Consider the following 18,543-nt stretch of genomic DNA (forward strand, 5'->3'; position numbering starts at 1 on the left):
ATGACTGCATAGGCCAGGCACAGTGGCTCACACCTGTAATCCCAGCACTTTGGGAGGCCAAGGCAGGTGGATCACTTGAGGTCAGGAGTTCAAGACCAACCTGGCCAACATGGTGAAACCCCATCTCTACTAAAAATACAAAAATTAGCCAGGCATGATAGTATGCACCTGTAATCCCAGCTACGTGGGACACTGAGGCAGGAAAATCACGTAAGCCTGGGAGACAGAGGTTGCAGTGAGCTGAGATCATACCACTACACTCCAGGCTGGGTGACAGAGCGAGACTCCATCTCAAAAAAAAAGAGATGACTGCATAATCGTCCATGCAAAGAGCGATGACCTCCCAGACCAGAGGGTCAGTGGCAGAAACAGGAATTAAGGTATACAGTGGAGATGGGATGTAGGAAAATACATAGATTAACTCAGAAAATGCTGCTGCCTTGGTGACAGTGACAGTGAAATTTAGTTTTGATTTTAGCTTTTCTAGTGAAAGCGGGGGCAACACAAAGAGAAAGCACGGACTGTGAAGTTCAGCAAACCTGATTCTTGGGTCTACTACTGTGCCTTTTGGGCAAGTTACTGTACCCCTCTGAAGGTTGGCTCAGTGAAGGCTTAAGTATTTTCTCTCAGGGTCCTGGTGAGCATTCCAAGATTATGGAGAGAGGGTAAGGATGCCTCACTACGAGTTGGACTTCCACTTCCAGCCATGATAGAGGACCTGGTACCAGACTAGCACTACCACTAAAAACAACTTGACACTTGACAAAATAAGAGACAACTGTTCTCAGGCAGTGGGCAATAGGTACCGTGATCTCTGAAGGAAGGGAAACTTACAAGGTGAGCCCCTCATCACCTGGACTCTCATCCTGCAACAATTTCCCAACTATGACGCAGGACAACGGAGCCCAAACACAACATGACAGTCCATCTGAGTTCAGGAGGCAGAGATCAGGTTTGGAGCAACTAAAGCAAAAGGAATCTGCAAGACAGGGCACTGGAGAGGAGGGAGCTGCATAGAGAGGGAGCCCCAAAATCTGTGTGGGGGCCCCCCGTGACCCACAGCTTCTTGCCCAAGGACTGGGATTTGCTGGCACAGGGTCACACTATCTGAGACTTACCAGAAAGCAGCTGTTATAGGGTTGAGAGTGAACTGAGATACTATAGGTCAGCTGGGGCTGGGAGACGTTGGAGAGACCTTCATCCCAGACATCAAGCTGAGACACCAGAAGGCTGTGCCTTAGGTGCGAGGACTATACTGTGGTGTAAGGGATACTCCAGACCTGCATAACAAAGCCAAAAACCAAATCCTTCAAGACCCTCAGGAGAGAAAGTTTGGAGGTGAGTCCTACCAAGTTAGAGGGACTTGGGAAAGAGCTTGGACTTTGCAGGAGTGCAAAAACAAGCCCATGGAACTTCAAAGGGATCACCTAATAGTTGTACTTCCTGCTAAAACAAAACTTAACACTCTTCAGAAAAAGATAACAAAATCCAGAGTCTCCACAACACATCACACACACACATGACACAGTATACAATCAAAATTGTTTAGACATGCAAAGAAACAGGAAAATGTGACCTTTAGTCAAGAAAAAAGCAGCCAATAGAAACTAACTCCAAGATGGTCTGGAAGTCAGAGTTAGTGGCTGAAGACCCTGAAGCACCTAGTTCAGTGTTTGGCACATAGTAGATGCCCAACAAATGCCAGCTGCTCATCTCCGTTTGAGCAAAGTAATAATTTATTCCCCAAAATCTTTGAAACACAAGGATTAATAAAGGAAAATGCATTCAGTCCACACATCCTGAGGCCCCGCTGATTGACCTTATGAGGCCCAGGGAATGGGGGAGGCTGTCACGTGCAATAATGAGAGAAATAAGTTATGACCCTGCCACTAACTCACTGTGTGAGTCCCTCAATGCTCTGTGCCTCAGTTTCTCCATTTATATAATGGAGGGTACGGGCAGATCATCTCAAAGTCTCAAAGGGCCCTTTCTTTCCAGGATTCGGAGTCTGTCTGGCATAGGAACTGTTATCAGCCCAGGACACACTCTGAGCTGGGTCCTGGAAGAACCGGTTGGAGAAGGAATTGGATCTGCCTTTAATGCTTTGGAGGGAGCACGAGTTGGGATGTCACTCTCCCAAGTATAATAATGCTGAATTGTGGGCAAAGCCTGAGCTCATTTTCCAAAGGAACCTTTCTTGAGAAATGTCTCCTAGCAACCAGCTCTGCCGAGAGTACAACCTTCAGGGACCTTTGCAGAAACACAAAGGCTTTTTGTGGCTCCCTCCTTCAAAAGCCCAGGTGGAAACTGCTCATCAGCTGACATGCTAGTGTGAAGCTCAGAGAGCAGGTGAAGGGACATCTGGTGGGGCAGGGGCTATTGGGAGGGCTTCCACCCACAGCCTCAACCTCTTTCCTTTTGGCGAAAATAGAAGTAGTCCAGCTTCAAGGCTCTGAGCATGGGCTTCCAACAGGAGCTCAAAACCCAGTTACTAGTTGGGGAGCCTTAAGGAATTTACTTAACCTCTGTCAGCCCCATCTGTAAAATGGGGACACTAATATGCAGGAGGTTAGTGCTCCACCTAGATCCCTTTTATTGATCCAGCACACCCACGCGTCAGTTACTGTGAGTGCTGACTGCTCACAGCTGCACCCTTCTCAGACAATCACCCAGGGATGATGGGAAGCACCTCACCCAGAGATACTTTGGGGGTTGAGCCCATCTTGCAGATTACCCTCTTCCCATTATCCTATAGCCAATGACCAACAGATATGGAGGTATAAAAGCCCAGCCCCCTTGCCTATGGGGGATGATGCTGCAGTGCCATCCACTCTCCAGACTTCCCAGGGCATCCCACTGAGGCTAGACTTCAGCTGAGCCCACATCTTGACTTAACTTCTTCTGCTCCATCCTGCTTTCCTCCCTTACACCTTTAAAGGTTTCCCATGAGAGCTGTGCCTCAAGAAGTCACTTGCACCAAGTTACCATTTCAAGCTTTCCTTCTAGAAAATCTAAAGACACAATAGTACCTGCCTCTTGGGCCACGGTGAGCATCCATCGATAGAATGCACATGAAGTACCCAGCCATGTGCCTGGCACATCGTAGGTGCTCGATACATGAACATCATTGTCCTCCTTCTCATTATTCTCATCATAACTAAAGACAAGCCTGAGATCATAGCGGGCTTCTAATGTGCACAAGAGCTGGGGACAGTCTTAGTATGGGGAAATAATTGCATTTACACTGCTTAATACAGTTGAGGCAGAGTTATCAACTTCCTTTATTTCCTAAACCAATATAACAAAGCTTTTCTCAATTATAAAAATAACACAGGTTCAGTGAAAAAAAATGAATCTCAAGAAATGCAGAGAACCATGAAAATGGATGTATATATTAATTAAAGAATAAAATTCCCCACCATTGTTTATAATCACTGAGGACATTTTGGTCATATTCTTCCAAACATTATTCACTTAAATTCACATAACATACCTATGTATGCACACACATATATATACACATATCTACACCCACAAACATGTATATATTAGGTTGGTGCAAAAGTCATTGTAGTTTTGCCATTACTTTAATTGATATAATTGATATAAGTAATACTACATAGAGATAAATATAGATATGTAAGACTCAATACATAAGGTAACACTACATATGTAACAAAATATGTAACCAATCCTGTAACCTGTTTTTTTTTCACTTGATTTTTATAAATAGATAGTGGATGTCTTCCATATTAGTAAACCTAGGTCTACAACATCCTCCTTAGCCACAGATTGTTACCTTGTATAGAAATAGTACAATTTAATCAATCCCCTATCGCCGGACATTTACCATATTGCCAATCTTTTTATTATCTTGAACAATGCTTGTTAATGCACATTCTTGACCATATATCTTTGTGAAATATGTTCAATTATTTTCTTAAAACAAACACCTAGAAATGGAACAGCACAGATATCTGCCTGGTTTGTAGGGCTTTCGACGCATGTTTCCCCGCAGGACGCCTGTACTATCAACACTCCCTCCAGGAGTACACCAGAGTGTCTGTTTCCCCACACCCTCTCCAACACTGGGTATCATTATATTTTCATTTTTGCCAATCTGATAGGTGAAAAATAATACCTCATTGTTTCTTGAGTGTGCATTTTCTTTGATTTCTGGGGAGGCAGAGCATCTTTCTTATGTTTGTGGACCGTTTAGATTTCACCTGCTGAGAACTGCCCTTGTCCAGTCACTGGCAAAGCCTGCTGGGTGTCTTCTCTCTTCCCCCTTCCCTGCCCTGAGCCACAGACTCAGCAGCTTCCTGGTGTGTTATTTCATAAGCTCTCAAAGCTCTGCCTCATACAGGATTGGCCTCCCAGGAAGGCAGAATTTTCTCCCTCTGCTCCAGCCTGCCTGAGATGGGATTAGTGGGGATCCAGTTCCTTGACCTCCCGGAGCCCCCTTGCCAAGTCCCCTCTCCGGGCCCCATCCACATTTACACCACAAAGACTTTAAAAACCAGATCTGCTTAAAGAAAAGATCAGTTTTTGCCAAAATTTCCAACCCACCCAGCAAATACATTCCAGGGGTGATTATTAGCATGAACTGAAGAACCTTTTCAGAAGAACTTGCCAGAATATTCCTTTAAAATCCAGTACTCTTAAGAGGTTTAACATGAGATTGTACATATACCAAGATTCAGCACAGTGGAAAATATCCCAGTCACTGACCCAGAAATCCTAATGGTAAGAATTTACCCTCTGGGTGGGTACACTTACCCATGTACAGAAAGATACACATGGGGTATTCATCGAAACCTTACTCATAACAGCAAAATATATGGCAACCACTTAAATATCCATCAGTTAGGACCTCTAAAATAAGTTTTCAATGACCTCTGCTATGAAACATTGTGCAAACAGTAGATAATGTGGTGAGTCTGAATGTGCAAGTGTGTAAACATGTCCTCGATGTGCCATAAAGTGACAAAGCAAGGTGTAACCTCTGGTACATTTAGTGTGATCCCATCTGCACTTTCTAAAGTATAGATTGGAATTGTTCTGGATGTTTATAGAAGAACAGACAATTCCTGGAGAGATGCATAAGAAATTACTTACGTCGGTTTTTTCTGGGAGGAGGATGTGGGCTTGAAGTATTTGGAGATTTGGGGGTTGTGCTTTACACCCATCTGCATTGTTTAATAACTGTGAATAACAATTTAAATGGCTTTATTATTATATAATGAAAAAGCTTATTTAAAAGTTTAAAAGTGAGCCTATGATCAATAACAGAATTGTGGTAATAGCAATGTGATTATTAAATAGCCTATTGAGTACCAATTATGTGCCAGGCACTGTGTATTCTCTCATTCAATATTAAAACAAGCTCTATTTGGATACTTATTTTATACACGAGGAACCTGAGTCTTAGGTTAAGAGGCTTGGTAAGGCTGCATCTGATTACAAAATGCTGGCTCTTTCCACAGGGCATGGTTCTGGTGCCCGAAGGGAGACCTGTGAGGGCTCTGTCGGGTCCTGTGGGAGTCCTTCAGTGAGTCCCTTGTGGCGGGCTGGAGGCTTCCTACCTGGTGGCAGCTCTGTTCTCTTTGCGTGCTCCCTGTGGCGTTTCTCCCCCTGCCCTGTCTCCTTAGAGCTGCACCGTCCAAAGCAGTCCACTTAATTAATTATGATTAAATAAGACTAAAATTTCAGCTGCTCAGTTGCACTAGCCACATCTCAAGTGCTAAGTAGTCGCATGTGGCTAGTGCTTACCATGTTATCAGAAAGACAGCGAATGTATCCATCCTCGCAGAACATTCTATTGAATTCACTGTCCCAGCTTTGGAGCCAGGCCGACCTGGACTCAAACCTGCTCCATCACTGGAGGAGCTGAGCAAAAGTCACTCAACTCTTTTGAGCCTCACTGTTCTCATCTGTAAAATGGGATGACGATATAGCTACTGCACTGGGCTGTTGCAGGGGTTTAGGATCATGCCTGCTGCATGGGCTCCCCAAAGCCTGTCACACAAGCAGCTGTCACTTAAAAGACAGAGGGGAGGGTAGGACTCTTCAGTCGGATATTTTATGGCCTCGGGCAGGTCTGCTCTGAGGCCTCACCTCCTTGTCTGTAAAATGGGGTAAATGGTACCTACCCTGAAAGGTTGCTGTGAGGATTCAAGAGCATCTATATAGTAGATGCTCAGAAACAGTCAAGTCCCTTTTCCCCTTTCCAAAAAAGGGTTTCCCCTGGCAGGCACAGCACTCTCACAAGACCCAGAAGAAGGAATCCAGAAGGCCAAATATCAAAAGAAGGCTCAGTCTCCAAAATGAAATAATCATGGGATGTTGTCCTATCACCCATTAAATTGCAGGAATGGGGGGAAATTGTACTTTTTACCAAAGAATAACACGCATATTAAATAGTGCACCTTGGCTGGGCATGGTGGCTCACATCTGTAATCCCAGAACTTTGGGAGGCTGAGACGGGAGGATTACTTGAGCTCAGGAGTTTGAGGCCAGCCTGACCAACATGGTGAAATCCCATCTCTATTAAAAATACAAAAAGTTAGCCAGGTACAGGAGAATCACTTGAATCTGGGAGGCAAATGTTGCAGTGAGCCGAGATCACACTACAGTATTCCAGCCTAGGCGACAGAGCGGGACTCCATCTCAAAAAAAAAAAGAAAAAAGTGCACTTGTTTTAAGTATACTACTTAACACATTTTTAGAAACTGAAAATACCTGTGCAACCAGATCAAGAATCAGAACATCAACAGCACCCTGGAAACCCCTTCTGCCCTTTCCCATCTGCTATTGCCCTCCACAGGGGCAACCGCTATCCGGACTTCTAACACTAGAGGTTAGTTTTAGTTTTTAGTAGACAAACCTAGATTCCTAACATCCAGGCTTGCTGAAGGTGTGGACAGTCCCATAATCTCAGGCACGGAAGGCAGGTTTGGAAAATGGTACAGCCATTTTGGAAAATAATTTGGCAGCATCTACTAAAACTTAAGATACATGTACTTCTTGGTCTAGCATTTCCACTTCCCAGTGTCTGCCCTAGAGAAACGTTCACCCACGTGGACAGAAAGGCAACAAGTACAAGGGTGTCTGGAGCAGAATTATTTGTAATAGTGAAAAATTGAGACTGGGTATGGTGGCTCACTCCTATAATCCCAGCACTTTGGGAGGCCGAGGCAGGCAGATCATTTGAGGTCAGGAGTTTGAGACCAGCCTGGCCAACATGGTGAAACCCCACCTCTACTAAAAACACAAAAATTAGCCAGGCATGGTGGTGTGTGCCTGTAATCCCAGCTACTCAGGAGGCTGAGGGAGGAGAATCACTTGAACCTGGGAGGCGGAGGTCACAGTGAGCTGAGATCCCAGCACTGCACTCCAGCCAGGGTGACAAGAGCAAAACTCTGTCTCAAAAAAAAAAAAAAAGAAAAGAAAAAGAAAAGAAAAATTGGAAGCAACCTAAATGTCCAACTAAAGCAGAATGGTTTAAAAAAACAACTATAGGGCGTCACACTGCGGTTTACACTATAGTAGATCAGAAGAGTGAGGTGGATCTACATGTACCGATGTAGAAATATCTCCAAGACACGGCCGGGCGCGGTGGCTCATGCTTGTAATCCCAGCACTTTGGGAGGCCGAGGCAGGTGGATCACCTGAGGTCGGGAGTTCAAGACCAGCCTGACCAACATGGAGAAACCCCGTCTCTACTAAAAATACAAAATTAGCCGGGGTGGTGGCACATGCCTATAATCCCAGCTACTCGGGAGGCTGAGGCAGGAGAATCGCTTGAACCCGGGAGGCAGAGGTTGCGGTGAGCCGAGATCGTACCATTGCACTCCAGCCTGGGCAAAAAGAGCGAAACTCTGTCTCAAAAAAAAAAAAAAAAAGAAAAGAAAAAAAAAGAAATGTCTCCAAGACATACCACAGAGTTTAAAAAGGAAGCTGCAGAAAAATGACCAAACTCACACATGCAGCATCAAAAACAGTGATGACTCAGGGAAGAGATTAGGGCATGGCTGAGACAGTAAGGGAAAATGTTACTTTTTAAAATCTGTATGCAACTGAGAGGTTCCAAATGTTTACAGTAGCAGTGGATTTATGTATTACTTGTGTGAATTATTTTGCAAGCGTTTAAGGGAAATGAAACAACCACCCACCAAGTCCAAGGTGTGGAGAAAAGACTGCCCCTCTGCCTGCTGGCGGGGGGTGGGTGGCTCCCACCCAGGGCCTCAGCTTGAGTTCCAGGAGAGCAGTTTTCTGGGCCTCTGACACCTAAGGGGCTGAATGAATGGAGGCGTGAGAAGGCCCTGGAGACCAGAATTGTGGAGGCCTCCTTTGATGGAAAGCAGTGCCCTCATTACTGCACCTCAGCTGAGAACTCAACACCCATGTGATGTAAGTGGACCCCTGCAAAGGAACAAGTCCCAGGGCTGGGCGCCTGCTCCAAACAGAGCCCAGCACTTTAAAGGAAGGATTGCCGGGTCTGATTCTCTCCATCCCGGGGGATGGAAAACAGAGGTGGCAGGCGTCACCTCACAATAGGGTGGCTTTGTGAGAGTGAAGCCCTGAGGTGGAGGCTCGGGGTGAGTGTTGTGACATCCAGTGGCTGTGTGCTCCAGAGAATGGAGGTTGTAGAGGAGGGCAGCAGCCAGCGCTCTGCACTACAAATATTCAACCTTTAAGAAGAAGCCAGGTGGGGAGGCTGGCCCAGCTGACTCCAGGGAGAAGGGTTCCTTAACCTCGCTGAGCCTCAGTTTCCTCCTCTGTAAAATGAGTGCAGGCTCTTGCCATCTTACACACACACGAAAGCTCCTGAGTCAGACTGCCTCAAGTCTACTTACAAAGCTGCCACTTGCCAGCTGTGTATCTTTTTTATTTTTTAATTTCCATCCAACTGTGTATCTTAACCTACCGAAGGCCTCAGCTTCCTTCGCAAGAACTTCACTCTTCCCTAATCTCAGAGGACTTTCATGTGGTTTAACTGAGACCATATCGGTAAAGTCATGTTACAGTGCCCAGCAGTAGAATGGGCTCGATAGCTGTTTGCTACAATTATTAAGTTGATAATCTATTAATTTTTATTTACAAAGCACCCATGTGCCAAGAACTGTGCTAGGCATTGCAGACACATCCCTGAATAAGTTGCAATTCCTATTCTCATAGTGTTTACAGTCTAATGGAGGTGTAAATAAAGATACCTAGAGACATACCTCCAACTGATTCACTCCAGATTTCAAGGACAAATACCCTAAGGTCCAACCCTCATCTCTTCCAAATTCAGAATTCAGGCCCATGTGTATTTATCAACGATGCAATTTTGCTAACACCTTCCTCCTCCCTCCCAATCCAAAGCATTGTGTATGGGAGTGACCTCAATGTGTCCCCAAAAATCTATGTTGTAAACATGTCAGAAGTATAATACGAAGTGACATGATCATTGTTGGCAGTATCCACTATAGCTAAACATTCACCTACCTATGACCCCCCAAGTCCACTGCTGAATATCTGCCCAAGAGAAATGAGTAATCATTTTGACCCAAAAATTCATGGAAAGGTGTTCATAGCAGCTTTATGAGTGATAGCCAAAAACTGGAAACCATCCAAATGTTCGTTCTCAGGAGAATGTATCAGCAAACTGTGACATAGCCACCAAATGGAATACTTAAGTCAGAAATCAAGAGGAATGAACTACTGACACAGGCGGCCACACTGATGAATCTCAAACACACAGCTGAGTAAAAGAAGCCAGGCCAAAACCAGCACATTTTATTATTCCATTTATGTGAAGTTCTAGAGTAAGAGAAACGAATCTGTAGTGACAGAGGCCAGAATGGCTCTTACTCTGGAAGAAAGTAGGTATTGACTGGGGTGCAGTCAGTCTTGATCTATATTTTGTCATATATATCAAGATATAAAGCAAGCCAATCTCGTTTTATATCTTGATCTTGGAGGTGGTTATGTGCGTGAACACATATATACAACCTCATTGAGCTGCACAAGTAAGGTTAGTGGACTTTATGCTACACCTCAATTTTTTTTTATTTATTTATTTATTTATTTATTTATTTTGAGATGGTATCTTGCTCCGTCACCCAGGCTGGAGTGCAGTGGCACGATCTGGGCTCACTGCAACCTCCACCTCCCAGGTTCAAGTGATTCTCCTGCCTCAGCCTCCCGAGTAGCTGGGATCACAGGCACCCACCACCAGGTCTGGCTAATTTTTTGTATTTTTAGTACAAACAGGGTTTCTTCATGTTGACCAGGCTGGTCTCGAACTCCTGAGCTCACACCATCTGCCTGCCTCAGCCTCCCAAAGTCCTGGGATTACAGGCGTGAGCCACCGCACCCAGCCTACACCTCAATTTTTAAATGTTTAAAAACAAATAAAGCAAGGTCCCTTAAATGCTCCTTGGTGCATGGGGAAGACTATGGCAGATGTGGATTGGGCCCATGGTTGGTCTTCTTGACACTTTCACATTGAGGCTTCAGCCTCTAGGAGAAGCAATGGGACAAACTGGGGAAGAGGAGGATGTGGGGATAGGATCATTGAGGCTGCCAGTGACCCATGCCAAGAGGTTTTTCTCAACAATCAGGACATGAAAAAGAGGCAGGCAGGGGCCACAGGAAGGACAGGAGAAATGCAGATGTCTTTGCCTCAGGGAAGATTGAGTTGTGCCCAGTTGTATTGAGATGTATTGTGCATTACACAACAGTATTTCCTCTGGAATTTGTGTCTACTAACTTTCACTAACCAAAATTATAACTAAGCCAGCATCTCCCGATTTGAAAATGGTGTGAACACATGACAGTTGGCCATATTTTTCAGCATAGTCCTTGGAAAATACTATCAGTTATCAGTAATGCATCAGCAATGATCTAGGTGGAGTTTCTCTCGCTCACCAAATGCCAACCATTGAAGGGAGAGAGGCCTCTGCCTTGGACACTGAGGTTCCACTGGATACAGGTTGGCGTTATTTTCCAACAAGTCTTGAATGGAAGGGGGTTGGCAAGTGTGCAAGCAACATTTTGTGTGTGTGTGTGCGTGCCCACAACAAGGCTGTTTATTTCACTTGGGTGCAAGTGGGCTGAATCCAAAAAGAGAGTCAGCAAAGAGTGGTGGGATTATCATTAGTTCTTACGGGTTTGGGATAGGCGGTGGAGTTAGGAGCAATTTTTTGCGGGCAGGGGGTGGATCTTACAAAGTACATTCTCAAGGGTGGGGAGAACATTACAAAGTACCTTCTTAAGGGCCAGGGAATACACATTATCACAAGGGCGGGGAGGGTGTATTGTCACAAATACAACTAACAGTTGATCAATTAAAGTGGGGCAGGAACAAATCACAATGGTGGAATGTCATCAGTTAAGGCAGGACCTGGATATTTTCGCTTATTTTGTGGATCTTCAGTTGCTTCAGGTCATCTGGATGTATACGTGCAGGTCACAGGGCATATGATGGCTTAGCGTGGGCTCAGAGGCCTGACATTCCTGTCTTCTTATATTAATAAGAAAAACAAAACAAAATCGTGGTAAAGTGTTGGGGTGGAGAAAATTTTGGGGGGTGGTATGGAGAGACGATGGGCGATGTTTCTCGGGCTGCTTTGAGCAGCATGGGAACCTACAGTGGGAGAGATTAAACTGAAGAAAGATTTTGGGGTAAGGGTTGATATTGTGGGGTTGTTAGAAGGAGCATCTGTCATATAGAATGATTGGTGATGGCCTGGATGTGGTTTTGTATGAATTGAGAAACTAAATAGAAGACACAAGATCCGAATAAAAGAAGGAAGAAAACAGGTATTAAAGGACTAAGAATTGGGAAGACCCAGAACATCCAATTAGAGAGTGTCCAAGGGGGTTAAGTGTAATTATTTGTTTGGTTGGCAAGTTTTTGGGCTCTATCCTTGAGTTTTTTATGTTGTCATACCCGGTCAGATTGATTTAGGTAAAAACAAAACTCTTCATTTAAAAATATACAGAGTCCTCTTTTTTCAGCAGTAAGTAAGTCAAGACCTATTCCTGTCTTCTTATGTTAATAATAAGAAAAACAAAACAGTAGTGAAATGTTGGTGTCATGAGGGGAACAGGAAGCTGTTTTGTCCTATTTGCAAATTGATTTTGGGAGGTAAGGAAAACTAGTGTACATGTGCCTGTCCAGTTAACAGGTAGACACATGTAGGTGGAGGAGCCACAGAGGAAGAAGAGACCTTGTGTAAGGCAAAACTGGAAATGTAAAGTGAAAAGATGAGAAGGAGCACCAAAAGAGGTGTCTTGCACCCAGACTCCTAGGGATCCAGCGAGGGCAGCAGCCGTTAGAGGTTGTAGTGGGGATTGATGGGGCAACTAGGTTGGGGGGGTTCAATTTTCATGGTGTATGAGAAAGCGCACAGTGCCTACAAGCAACCTTTCATTGTTATTCATGGGGTTGGGGATAAGTAAACAAGAAGAGGGGCTGGGAGGAGAGTCCAAAGAACAAGGGGAAGGTAGCCAAGGATAGAGTGAAATGCAGGGCAAATGTCTTCCTAAGCAATAGTAACTGCTAATATTTTTAAGTTTGTCAGTATGGATAGAGGGCTTATCTGTAATACAGAGCTGAAAAGCCCTAATTGTTTTGGTAATGTGTGTAATGGTTTTGGTAATGAAAAGTGAAGGAGCATAGAGAAGGTAAAAGGTTACCCAGGGTAATTCCTGTGGATCTTTGCTGAGAGATGCACAAAGGAACGGCAACAGGGATAGTAGTTTGTGTTGTGAAGAGTCCAAATATGGGGGTCGGGGGGGTGGAATTGACATAAGGAGAAAGGTTGCCGTAAGTAGACGCAGAGAAATGTGGCAGCTTGTTGGTGCGAAATGTCTGGGGAGTTCTCACCAAATCTAGGAAGTCTAGAAAGTAAAGAAGTTCCTCAGGTAGGTAAAGATGAGGGCTATTAAAGGAGGTTCGCAGGTGCAGGGAGAGGGAGAGGTAGTCCGGTCGGCCTGTAGAGCGGGGACGGCTGTGTAAGAGCAGGAAGAAAGGGAAATGCAAAGCCAGCAATTGTTCACTAAGGAGAGATTAGAAATGGCAGGGAGGGAGTCAGTGAGATTGATAGTATGTTGGAGGTAATTAGGGAGGGGTAGAGAGTAACTGGAGAATGGGGGCAAGGATAAGAGTGAGTAGAAAAGTTAAAAAAAAAAAAAAAAGACTTCATCAGGATAGAAGAATTGGAGTGTACCTTGCCACTGACAATCTTTTATCCACCTCAAGAGAGAGTTAAGGGTGGCTGTTTGAGGTAAAACCAGGATATATCCGTTATGATGGTTTGGAGGAAAAGTGTAAACTGGCAGTGTAAACAAGGGCAGGGCATTTACGAGTAGTTGAGAATGGTGAACAGGAGTATGACTAGACAGAAGATAGTAGGGATGACAAGTTTTTGGGATGCAGTCCAAGTAGCGGGGGTGACTGCGTAAAGGCCTGTTGCAAAAAGTAGTGTAAGAATGAATAGACCTAATAGAATGAAGGGATATATTAGGCTCATAAAGGTTATTACTGCTCTTCAGAAATGCGAGTGAGTTTAAGGGAAGTAGGAAAGAGTACTTGTGACTTCCAAGAGGAAGAGGAGAGATCAGGCTGGCTGTCCAATGGGCACAGCTTTATTCTAGAATGGTGAACCCAATGAGGAGGGTCCAGCAGGCGGATGGCAGTTGGGATACTATAGATGACTAAGTATGGTCTGGTCCATTGAGGTTGTAGAGTTTGAGGGGTCAGATTCTTAACAAGAACTGATCATCCAGCTTGGGTGTCTTCACATGGCTGGGAATCTGGAGTAGGCAATAGAAGATTAGCATCTTGGCGAATTTCCTGTCTAGCCTGCTGGAGGACTGGAAGATAGTCGCCTGGAGGCTGGTATCTGGGACGACGTTGGGGCCAAGCAAGAAAGTGCGTCCATATAAATGTTCAAATGGACTGTACCCTGTAGCATCTTGAGGACAGGCTCTAATTCTGAGAAGGGCAAGAAGTAAAAGTACTGTCTAGTCCTTTTTAAGTTGGAGGCTGAGATTGGTGAGGTATGTCCTTAAAAGACCATTAGTCCGTTCTACCCTGCCTGAAGATTGAGGACGGTAAGGGGTACGAAGATTCCACTGAATACCAAGAGCCTGAGAAACTGCTTGGGTGATTTGACTAATAAAGGCCGGTCTGTTATCAGACTGTATAGAGGTGGGAAGGCCAAACCAAGGAATTATGTCTGAGAGAAGGGAAGAAATGACCGAGGTGGCCTTCTCAGACCCAGTGGGAAAGTCCTCTACCGATCCAGTGAAAGTGTCTACCCAGACCAAGAGGTATTTTAGTTTCCTGATCAGGGCATGTGAGTAAAGTCAATTTGCCAGTTCCAGGCAGGGGCAAATCCCTGAGGCAAGTGACATTTCTTTGAACTCCAGTTCTGGGAACTGCTCCTTCTGAAATTCTGGCTTTGTGTGGAGAGAGATGAGATCCCCTCTGGACTCCCTAGACTGGGTCCTTTTTCTTTTTCTATGTCCTGAAATTTTCTTCCACAGATGAGGTTACTTCTTCCCTTAATCCTTTCATTAAAAAACACAAAAGAGGCCAGGCGCGGTGGCTCACACCTGTAATCTCAGCACTTTGGGAGGCCAAGGCGGGCGGATCATGAGGTCAAGAGATCAAGACCATCCTGGCTAACATGGTGAAACCCCGTCTGTACTAAAAATACAAAAAATTAGCCAGATGTGGTGGTGGGCGCCTGTAGTCCCAGCTACTCGGGAGGCTGAGGCAGGAGAATCACTTGAACCTGGGAGGTGGAGATTGCAGTGAGTCGAGATCGCGCCACTGTATTCCAGCCTGGGTGATGAGCGAGACTCCGTCTCAAAAAAAAAAAAAAGCACAGAAGATACTTCAAACCACAAACACTCTCCCTCTCCCTCTTCCATCCCCTCCTTGGTGGTGGAATTCAAAATTGGAACCCCCAGGGGAAACAACAGGACCCCAGGCAATTCTGTTCACCCTGATCATCCCTGAGCAGGCCACAGCTGAGGCCTCTCCTGGTTCTGGCCCTGGCTCACTCTCTGGGAAATTACCCACTTTATCATACAGCGCAGAGGCCTTTATGTGGCTGCATTCCCTCATTCACTGATTCATTCATTCCCTCAATAAATCTTTGTTGAGGGTCCACTCCAAGCACAGCTCCAGGCTGGGCCCTGGGGAGACAGCTGTAAATAGGACCCAATTCCTTTTCAAGGCAAGTCCAGTGTGGTGAAGGAAGCAGGGCTGAAAGAGTCATAATTCAGTGGGAAGTATTAACATAGGGGAAGTCTGGGTGCTACGGAAGCACATGGTTGAGGGGGACCTCCCTGAGGAAGTAGCATTTCTGCCAAGACCTAAAGGATGAGAAGGAGTGAGGCAGGCAGAATGGGGGAGCTTCCCAGGTGAAGGGAATAGTTCCTGCAGAAGCTGGCAGGTGAGAGAAGCCATGGCTTTCAGGGAACCCAGAGAGTTCTCAGTGGTTGGAGTATGAGGCGTGGGCGAAGTTGGCCCCTGTCTCCTCACTGATCTTCTCTCATGTAACTGCCCCTGTGTTCCCTCCACTTCAGCCACCCTGACCTCCTTGCTGCTCCTGAATATGCCAGGCACAGCCCAGCCCAGCTCGGAACCTTTGCAGTAACTGCTGACTCTGCCCCAGGATGTCCACTTGGCTAACTCCCAGCTTCTTTCAAATCTGTGTCCATGTTTCATCTTCCCACTGAGACCCATCTGAGCATCTACTTATGACCACAGGTGGTCCCCACTTGCCACCAGCCACCCTCTTTCCCTCCTCTCCACTTCCTTTTTTCCCAAGTCTCTCTGGTCTCCTTCCACACTGTCTACCTTACTTCTTCATCGTGATTATTGTCTCTCTCCCACGCTAGAATGTGAATGTGAACGCCACAAGGACAGGGACCTTTGTTGTATTCACTGAGGCATCCAGGCCCTTGCACAGTGGAAGGAACAAACAGATGGAATTTGAGAGGCTGGCAGGGAAGCGCCAGGCTGCAGAAGCCTTGTAGGCCTGGGGAAGGCATGTGGGTTTGAGTCCCCAGTGCAAAGGGAAGACATGACACAGAAGGGTTCCAAGGAAGGCAGAATCAGGATCTGAGTTATGCTTTAATAGCTCACACTTGAGCCTTTGTGGAGAACGACTTGAAGGAGAGTGATATGGTTTGGCTCTGTGTCCCCACCCAAATCTCATCTCAAATTGTAATCCCCACATGTCGAGGGAGGGACCTAGTGGGAGGTGTTTAGATCATGGGGGCAGATTCCCCCATGCTGTTCTCGTGACAGTGAGTGAGTTCTCACAAGAGCTGATGGCTTTAAAGTGTGGCACTCCCTTGCACATGCTCTCTCTCTGTCTCTCCTGCTGCCATGTAAAATGTTCCTTACTTCCCCTTCACTTTTCACCATAATTGTAAGTTTCCTGGAGCCTCTCCAGCCATTTGGAACTGTGAGCCAGTTAAACCTCTTTGTTTATAAATTACCCAGTCTCAGGCAGTATCTTTATAGCAGTGTGAAAACTGACTAATACAGAAAACAATTTACTGCTGGTATTCAGTTGTACCCAGGCTAGGGTGGTGGCATGGAGGTCTGGGAGAAGTGGATGGACTCCAGAAATTCACTAGAAGGTGGACTCACCAGGTCTGGGAGATCAGACGACTATGAGGTTGCAGGAAGACAGGGCAAGGAAGACTCCCAGGCTCCTGGTCTGAGCAACAGAGTCAGAGTAGAGCCATGTGCTGAGATGGGGCAGACAGGGGAGGCACAGGTTGGAGGCTTGGGTGTCAAGAGTTCTGTTTGGGCCATGATGAGTTTCAGGTGTTTATTAGACTTTCAAGTGAAGATGTCAAGTAGCTGATTGGACAAGGTCAAAGCTCAGAAGCATGGTCTAGATTGAAAATATATAATACATTAGGGGAATATTGGCTTAGAGTTCTCTTTAAAGCCCTGAGAGTGTAGAGAGACAAGAGAAGATGTCCGAGAACTGGGCCTAAGGACCAAGTCCTGGAGCCTTCTGACTTGATCCCTGAAGAATGAGGACTTTGCCAGGAAGGTAGGAAGAAGGCAGTCCAGGCTGAAGGAACGGCATGGGCATGAGCTTGACCTAAAAGAACATGGGCCTCAGGGCTCTTAGAAACTGTGCAAGTCATCCAAAACAAGGAAAGTCTGAGAAACTGTCACAGCCAAAGCAGCCAGAGGGGACACGATGACTGAATGTCATGTAGTGTTCTGGAGGGATTCTGGAACAGAAAAGAGACATTAGGTAAAAACTCGGGAAATCTGAATAAAGTATAAACTTTAGTTAATAATAATGCATCAATATGGTCTGTTAATTGTAACAAATGCACCATACAACTCACATGTACAGCTGCATACATGTAAGGTGTTAATAACAGGGAAACTGGGTGTGGGGTATAAGATAACTGTCTGTACTATCTTCTTAACTTTTCCCTAAATCTAAAACTATTTTAAAAAATAATAAAGTTTATTTTTTAAAAAAGGGCATGTGTCTCATAAATACACACGTGGGCACACACACATACACACACATACATCCATTCCAAAGACTATGATAATTTCTTTCTCTGGAGAGGACTTTGACCCTGGCCAGTGCCTTCAGTGGTCAAAAGACTCAAATACATTGTGAATATCCCATCACCCCTCCTTCTGCCAAAGAACCAAGGGTCCTCACCTCCACCTACTTTCTTTCTGTTTACAGAAAACATACTCTCCTCAGGCCAGATTTCATAGTGAAAATGAGAAGCAAAGACGAAATGGCTCAGGTAAGTCAGACACACCTAGAATTCCTAGGTGCGGCCAGAGTCCATCCCTTCAGCATGCTCCACAAAAGCACATCCCGCAGCCACAATTTCCCTGAGTCCCACTTTGCTCCACAGCTGTTTTGGTTTCCCCCTTGCAGCAAAAGTTCTGGCACCATCTGGGTTCAAATTCTGGCTCCACTACCAACTCATTATGTGATCTTGAGCACGTCACTTGAGCCTTATTTCCTTAACTGTAAAAGGGGCATAACCATTGCTTGAGGCCAGGCGTAGTGACCCATGCCTGTAATCCCAGCACTTTGGGAGGCCAGGGCAGGTGGATCACCTGAGGTCAGGAGTTCGAGACCAGCCTGGCCAACATGGGGAAACCCCGTCTCTACTAAAAATACAAAATTAGCTGGATGTGGTGGCACACACCTGTAATCCCAGCTACTCAGGAGGCTGAGGCAGGAGAATAGCTTGAACCCAGGAGGTGGAGGTTGTGGTGAGCCATCGAAAGAAAGAAAGAAAGAAAGAAAGAAAGAAAGAAAGAAAGAAAGAAAGAAAGAAAGAAGAAAAAACCATAGCTTGATCAAAGAGCTATCGAGTGGATTAAATGAGGTGAACTGTAAATTGGATATAATTTCATCCTCTGAAGAAAGGATATAAGGTAGTGAACGCCAAATATCTGGAATCATGCCTGGCAGTACTGAAGGCGGGTTGTTGATGACAGACACAATCAATCTGACCAAC

The 18,543-nt window shown here is 45.4% G+C and overlaps 1 protein-coding gene across 1 annotated transcript in view; it reads left to right on the forward strand.

The window, feature by feature from the left end:
• The window catches only part of FAM107A (family with sequence similarity 107, member A), a 67,608-nt gene that overhangs the window by 22,349 nt on the left and 26,716 nt on the right, over positions 1 to 18,543 (forward strand). Inside the window, exon 2 of the mRNA XM_011998362.1 lies at positions 17,751 to 17,814. Within this exon, the coding sequence (XP_011853752.1) occupies positions 17,751 to 17,814 (64 nt within the window). The remainder of the gene's footprint in view (positions 1 to 17,750; positions 17,815 to 18,543) is intronic.

The sequence above is a fragment of the Mandrillus leucophaeus genome, unplaced genomic scaffold (genome assembly GCF_000951045.1).
Source record: "Mandrillus leucophaeus isolate KB7577 unplaced genomic scaffold, Mleu.le_1.0 Scaffold57, whole genome shotgun sequence".
NCBI lineage: Eukaryota > Metazoa > Chordata > Mammalia > Primates > Cercopithecidae > Mandrillus > Mandrillus leucophaeus.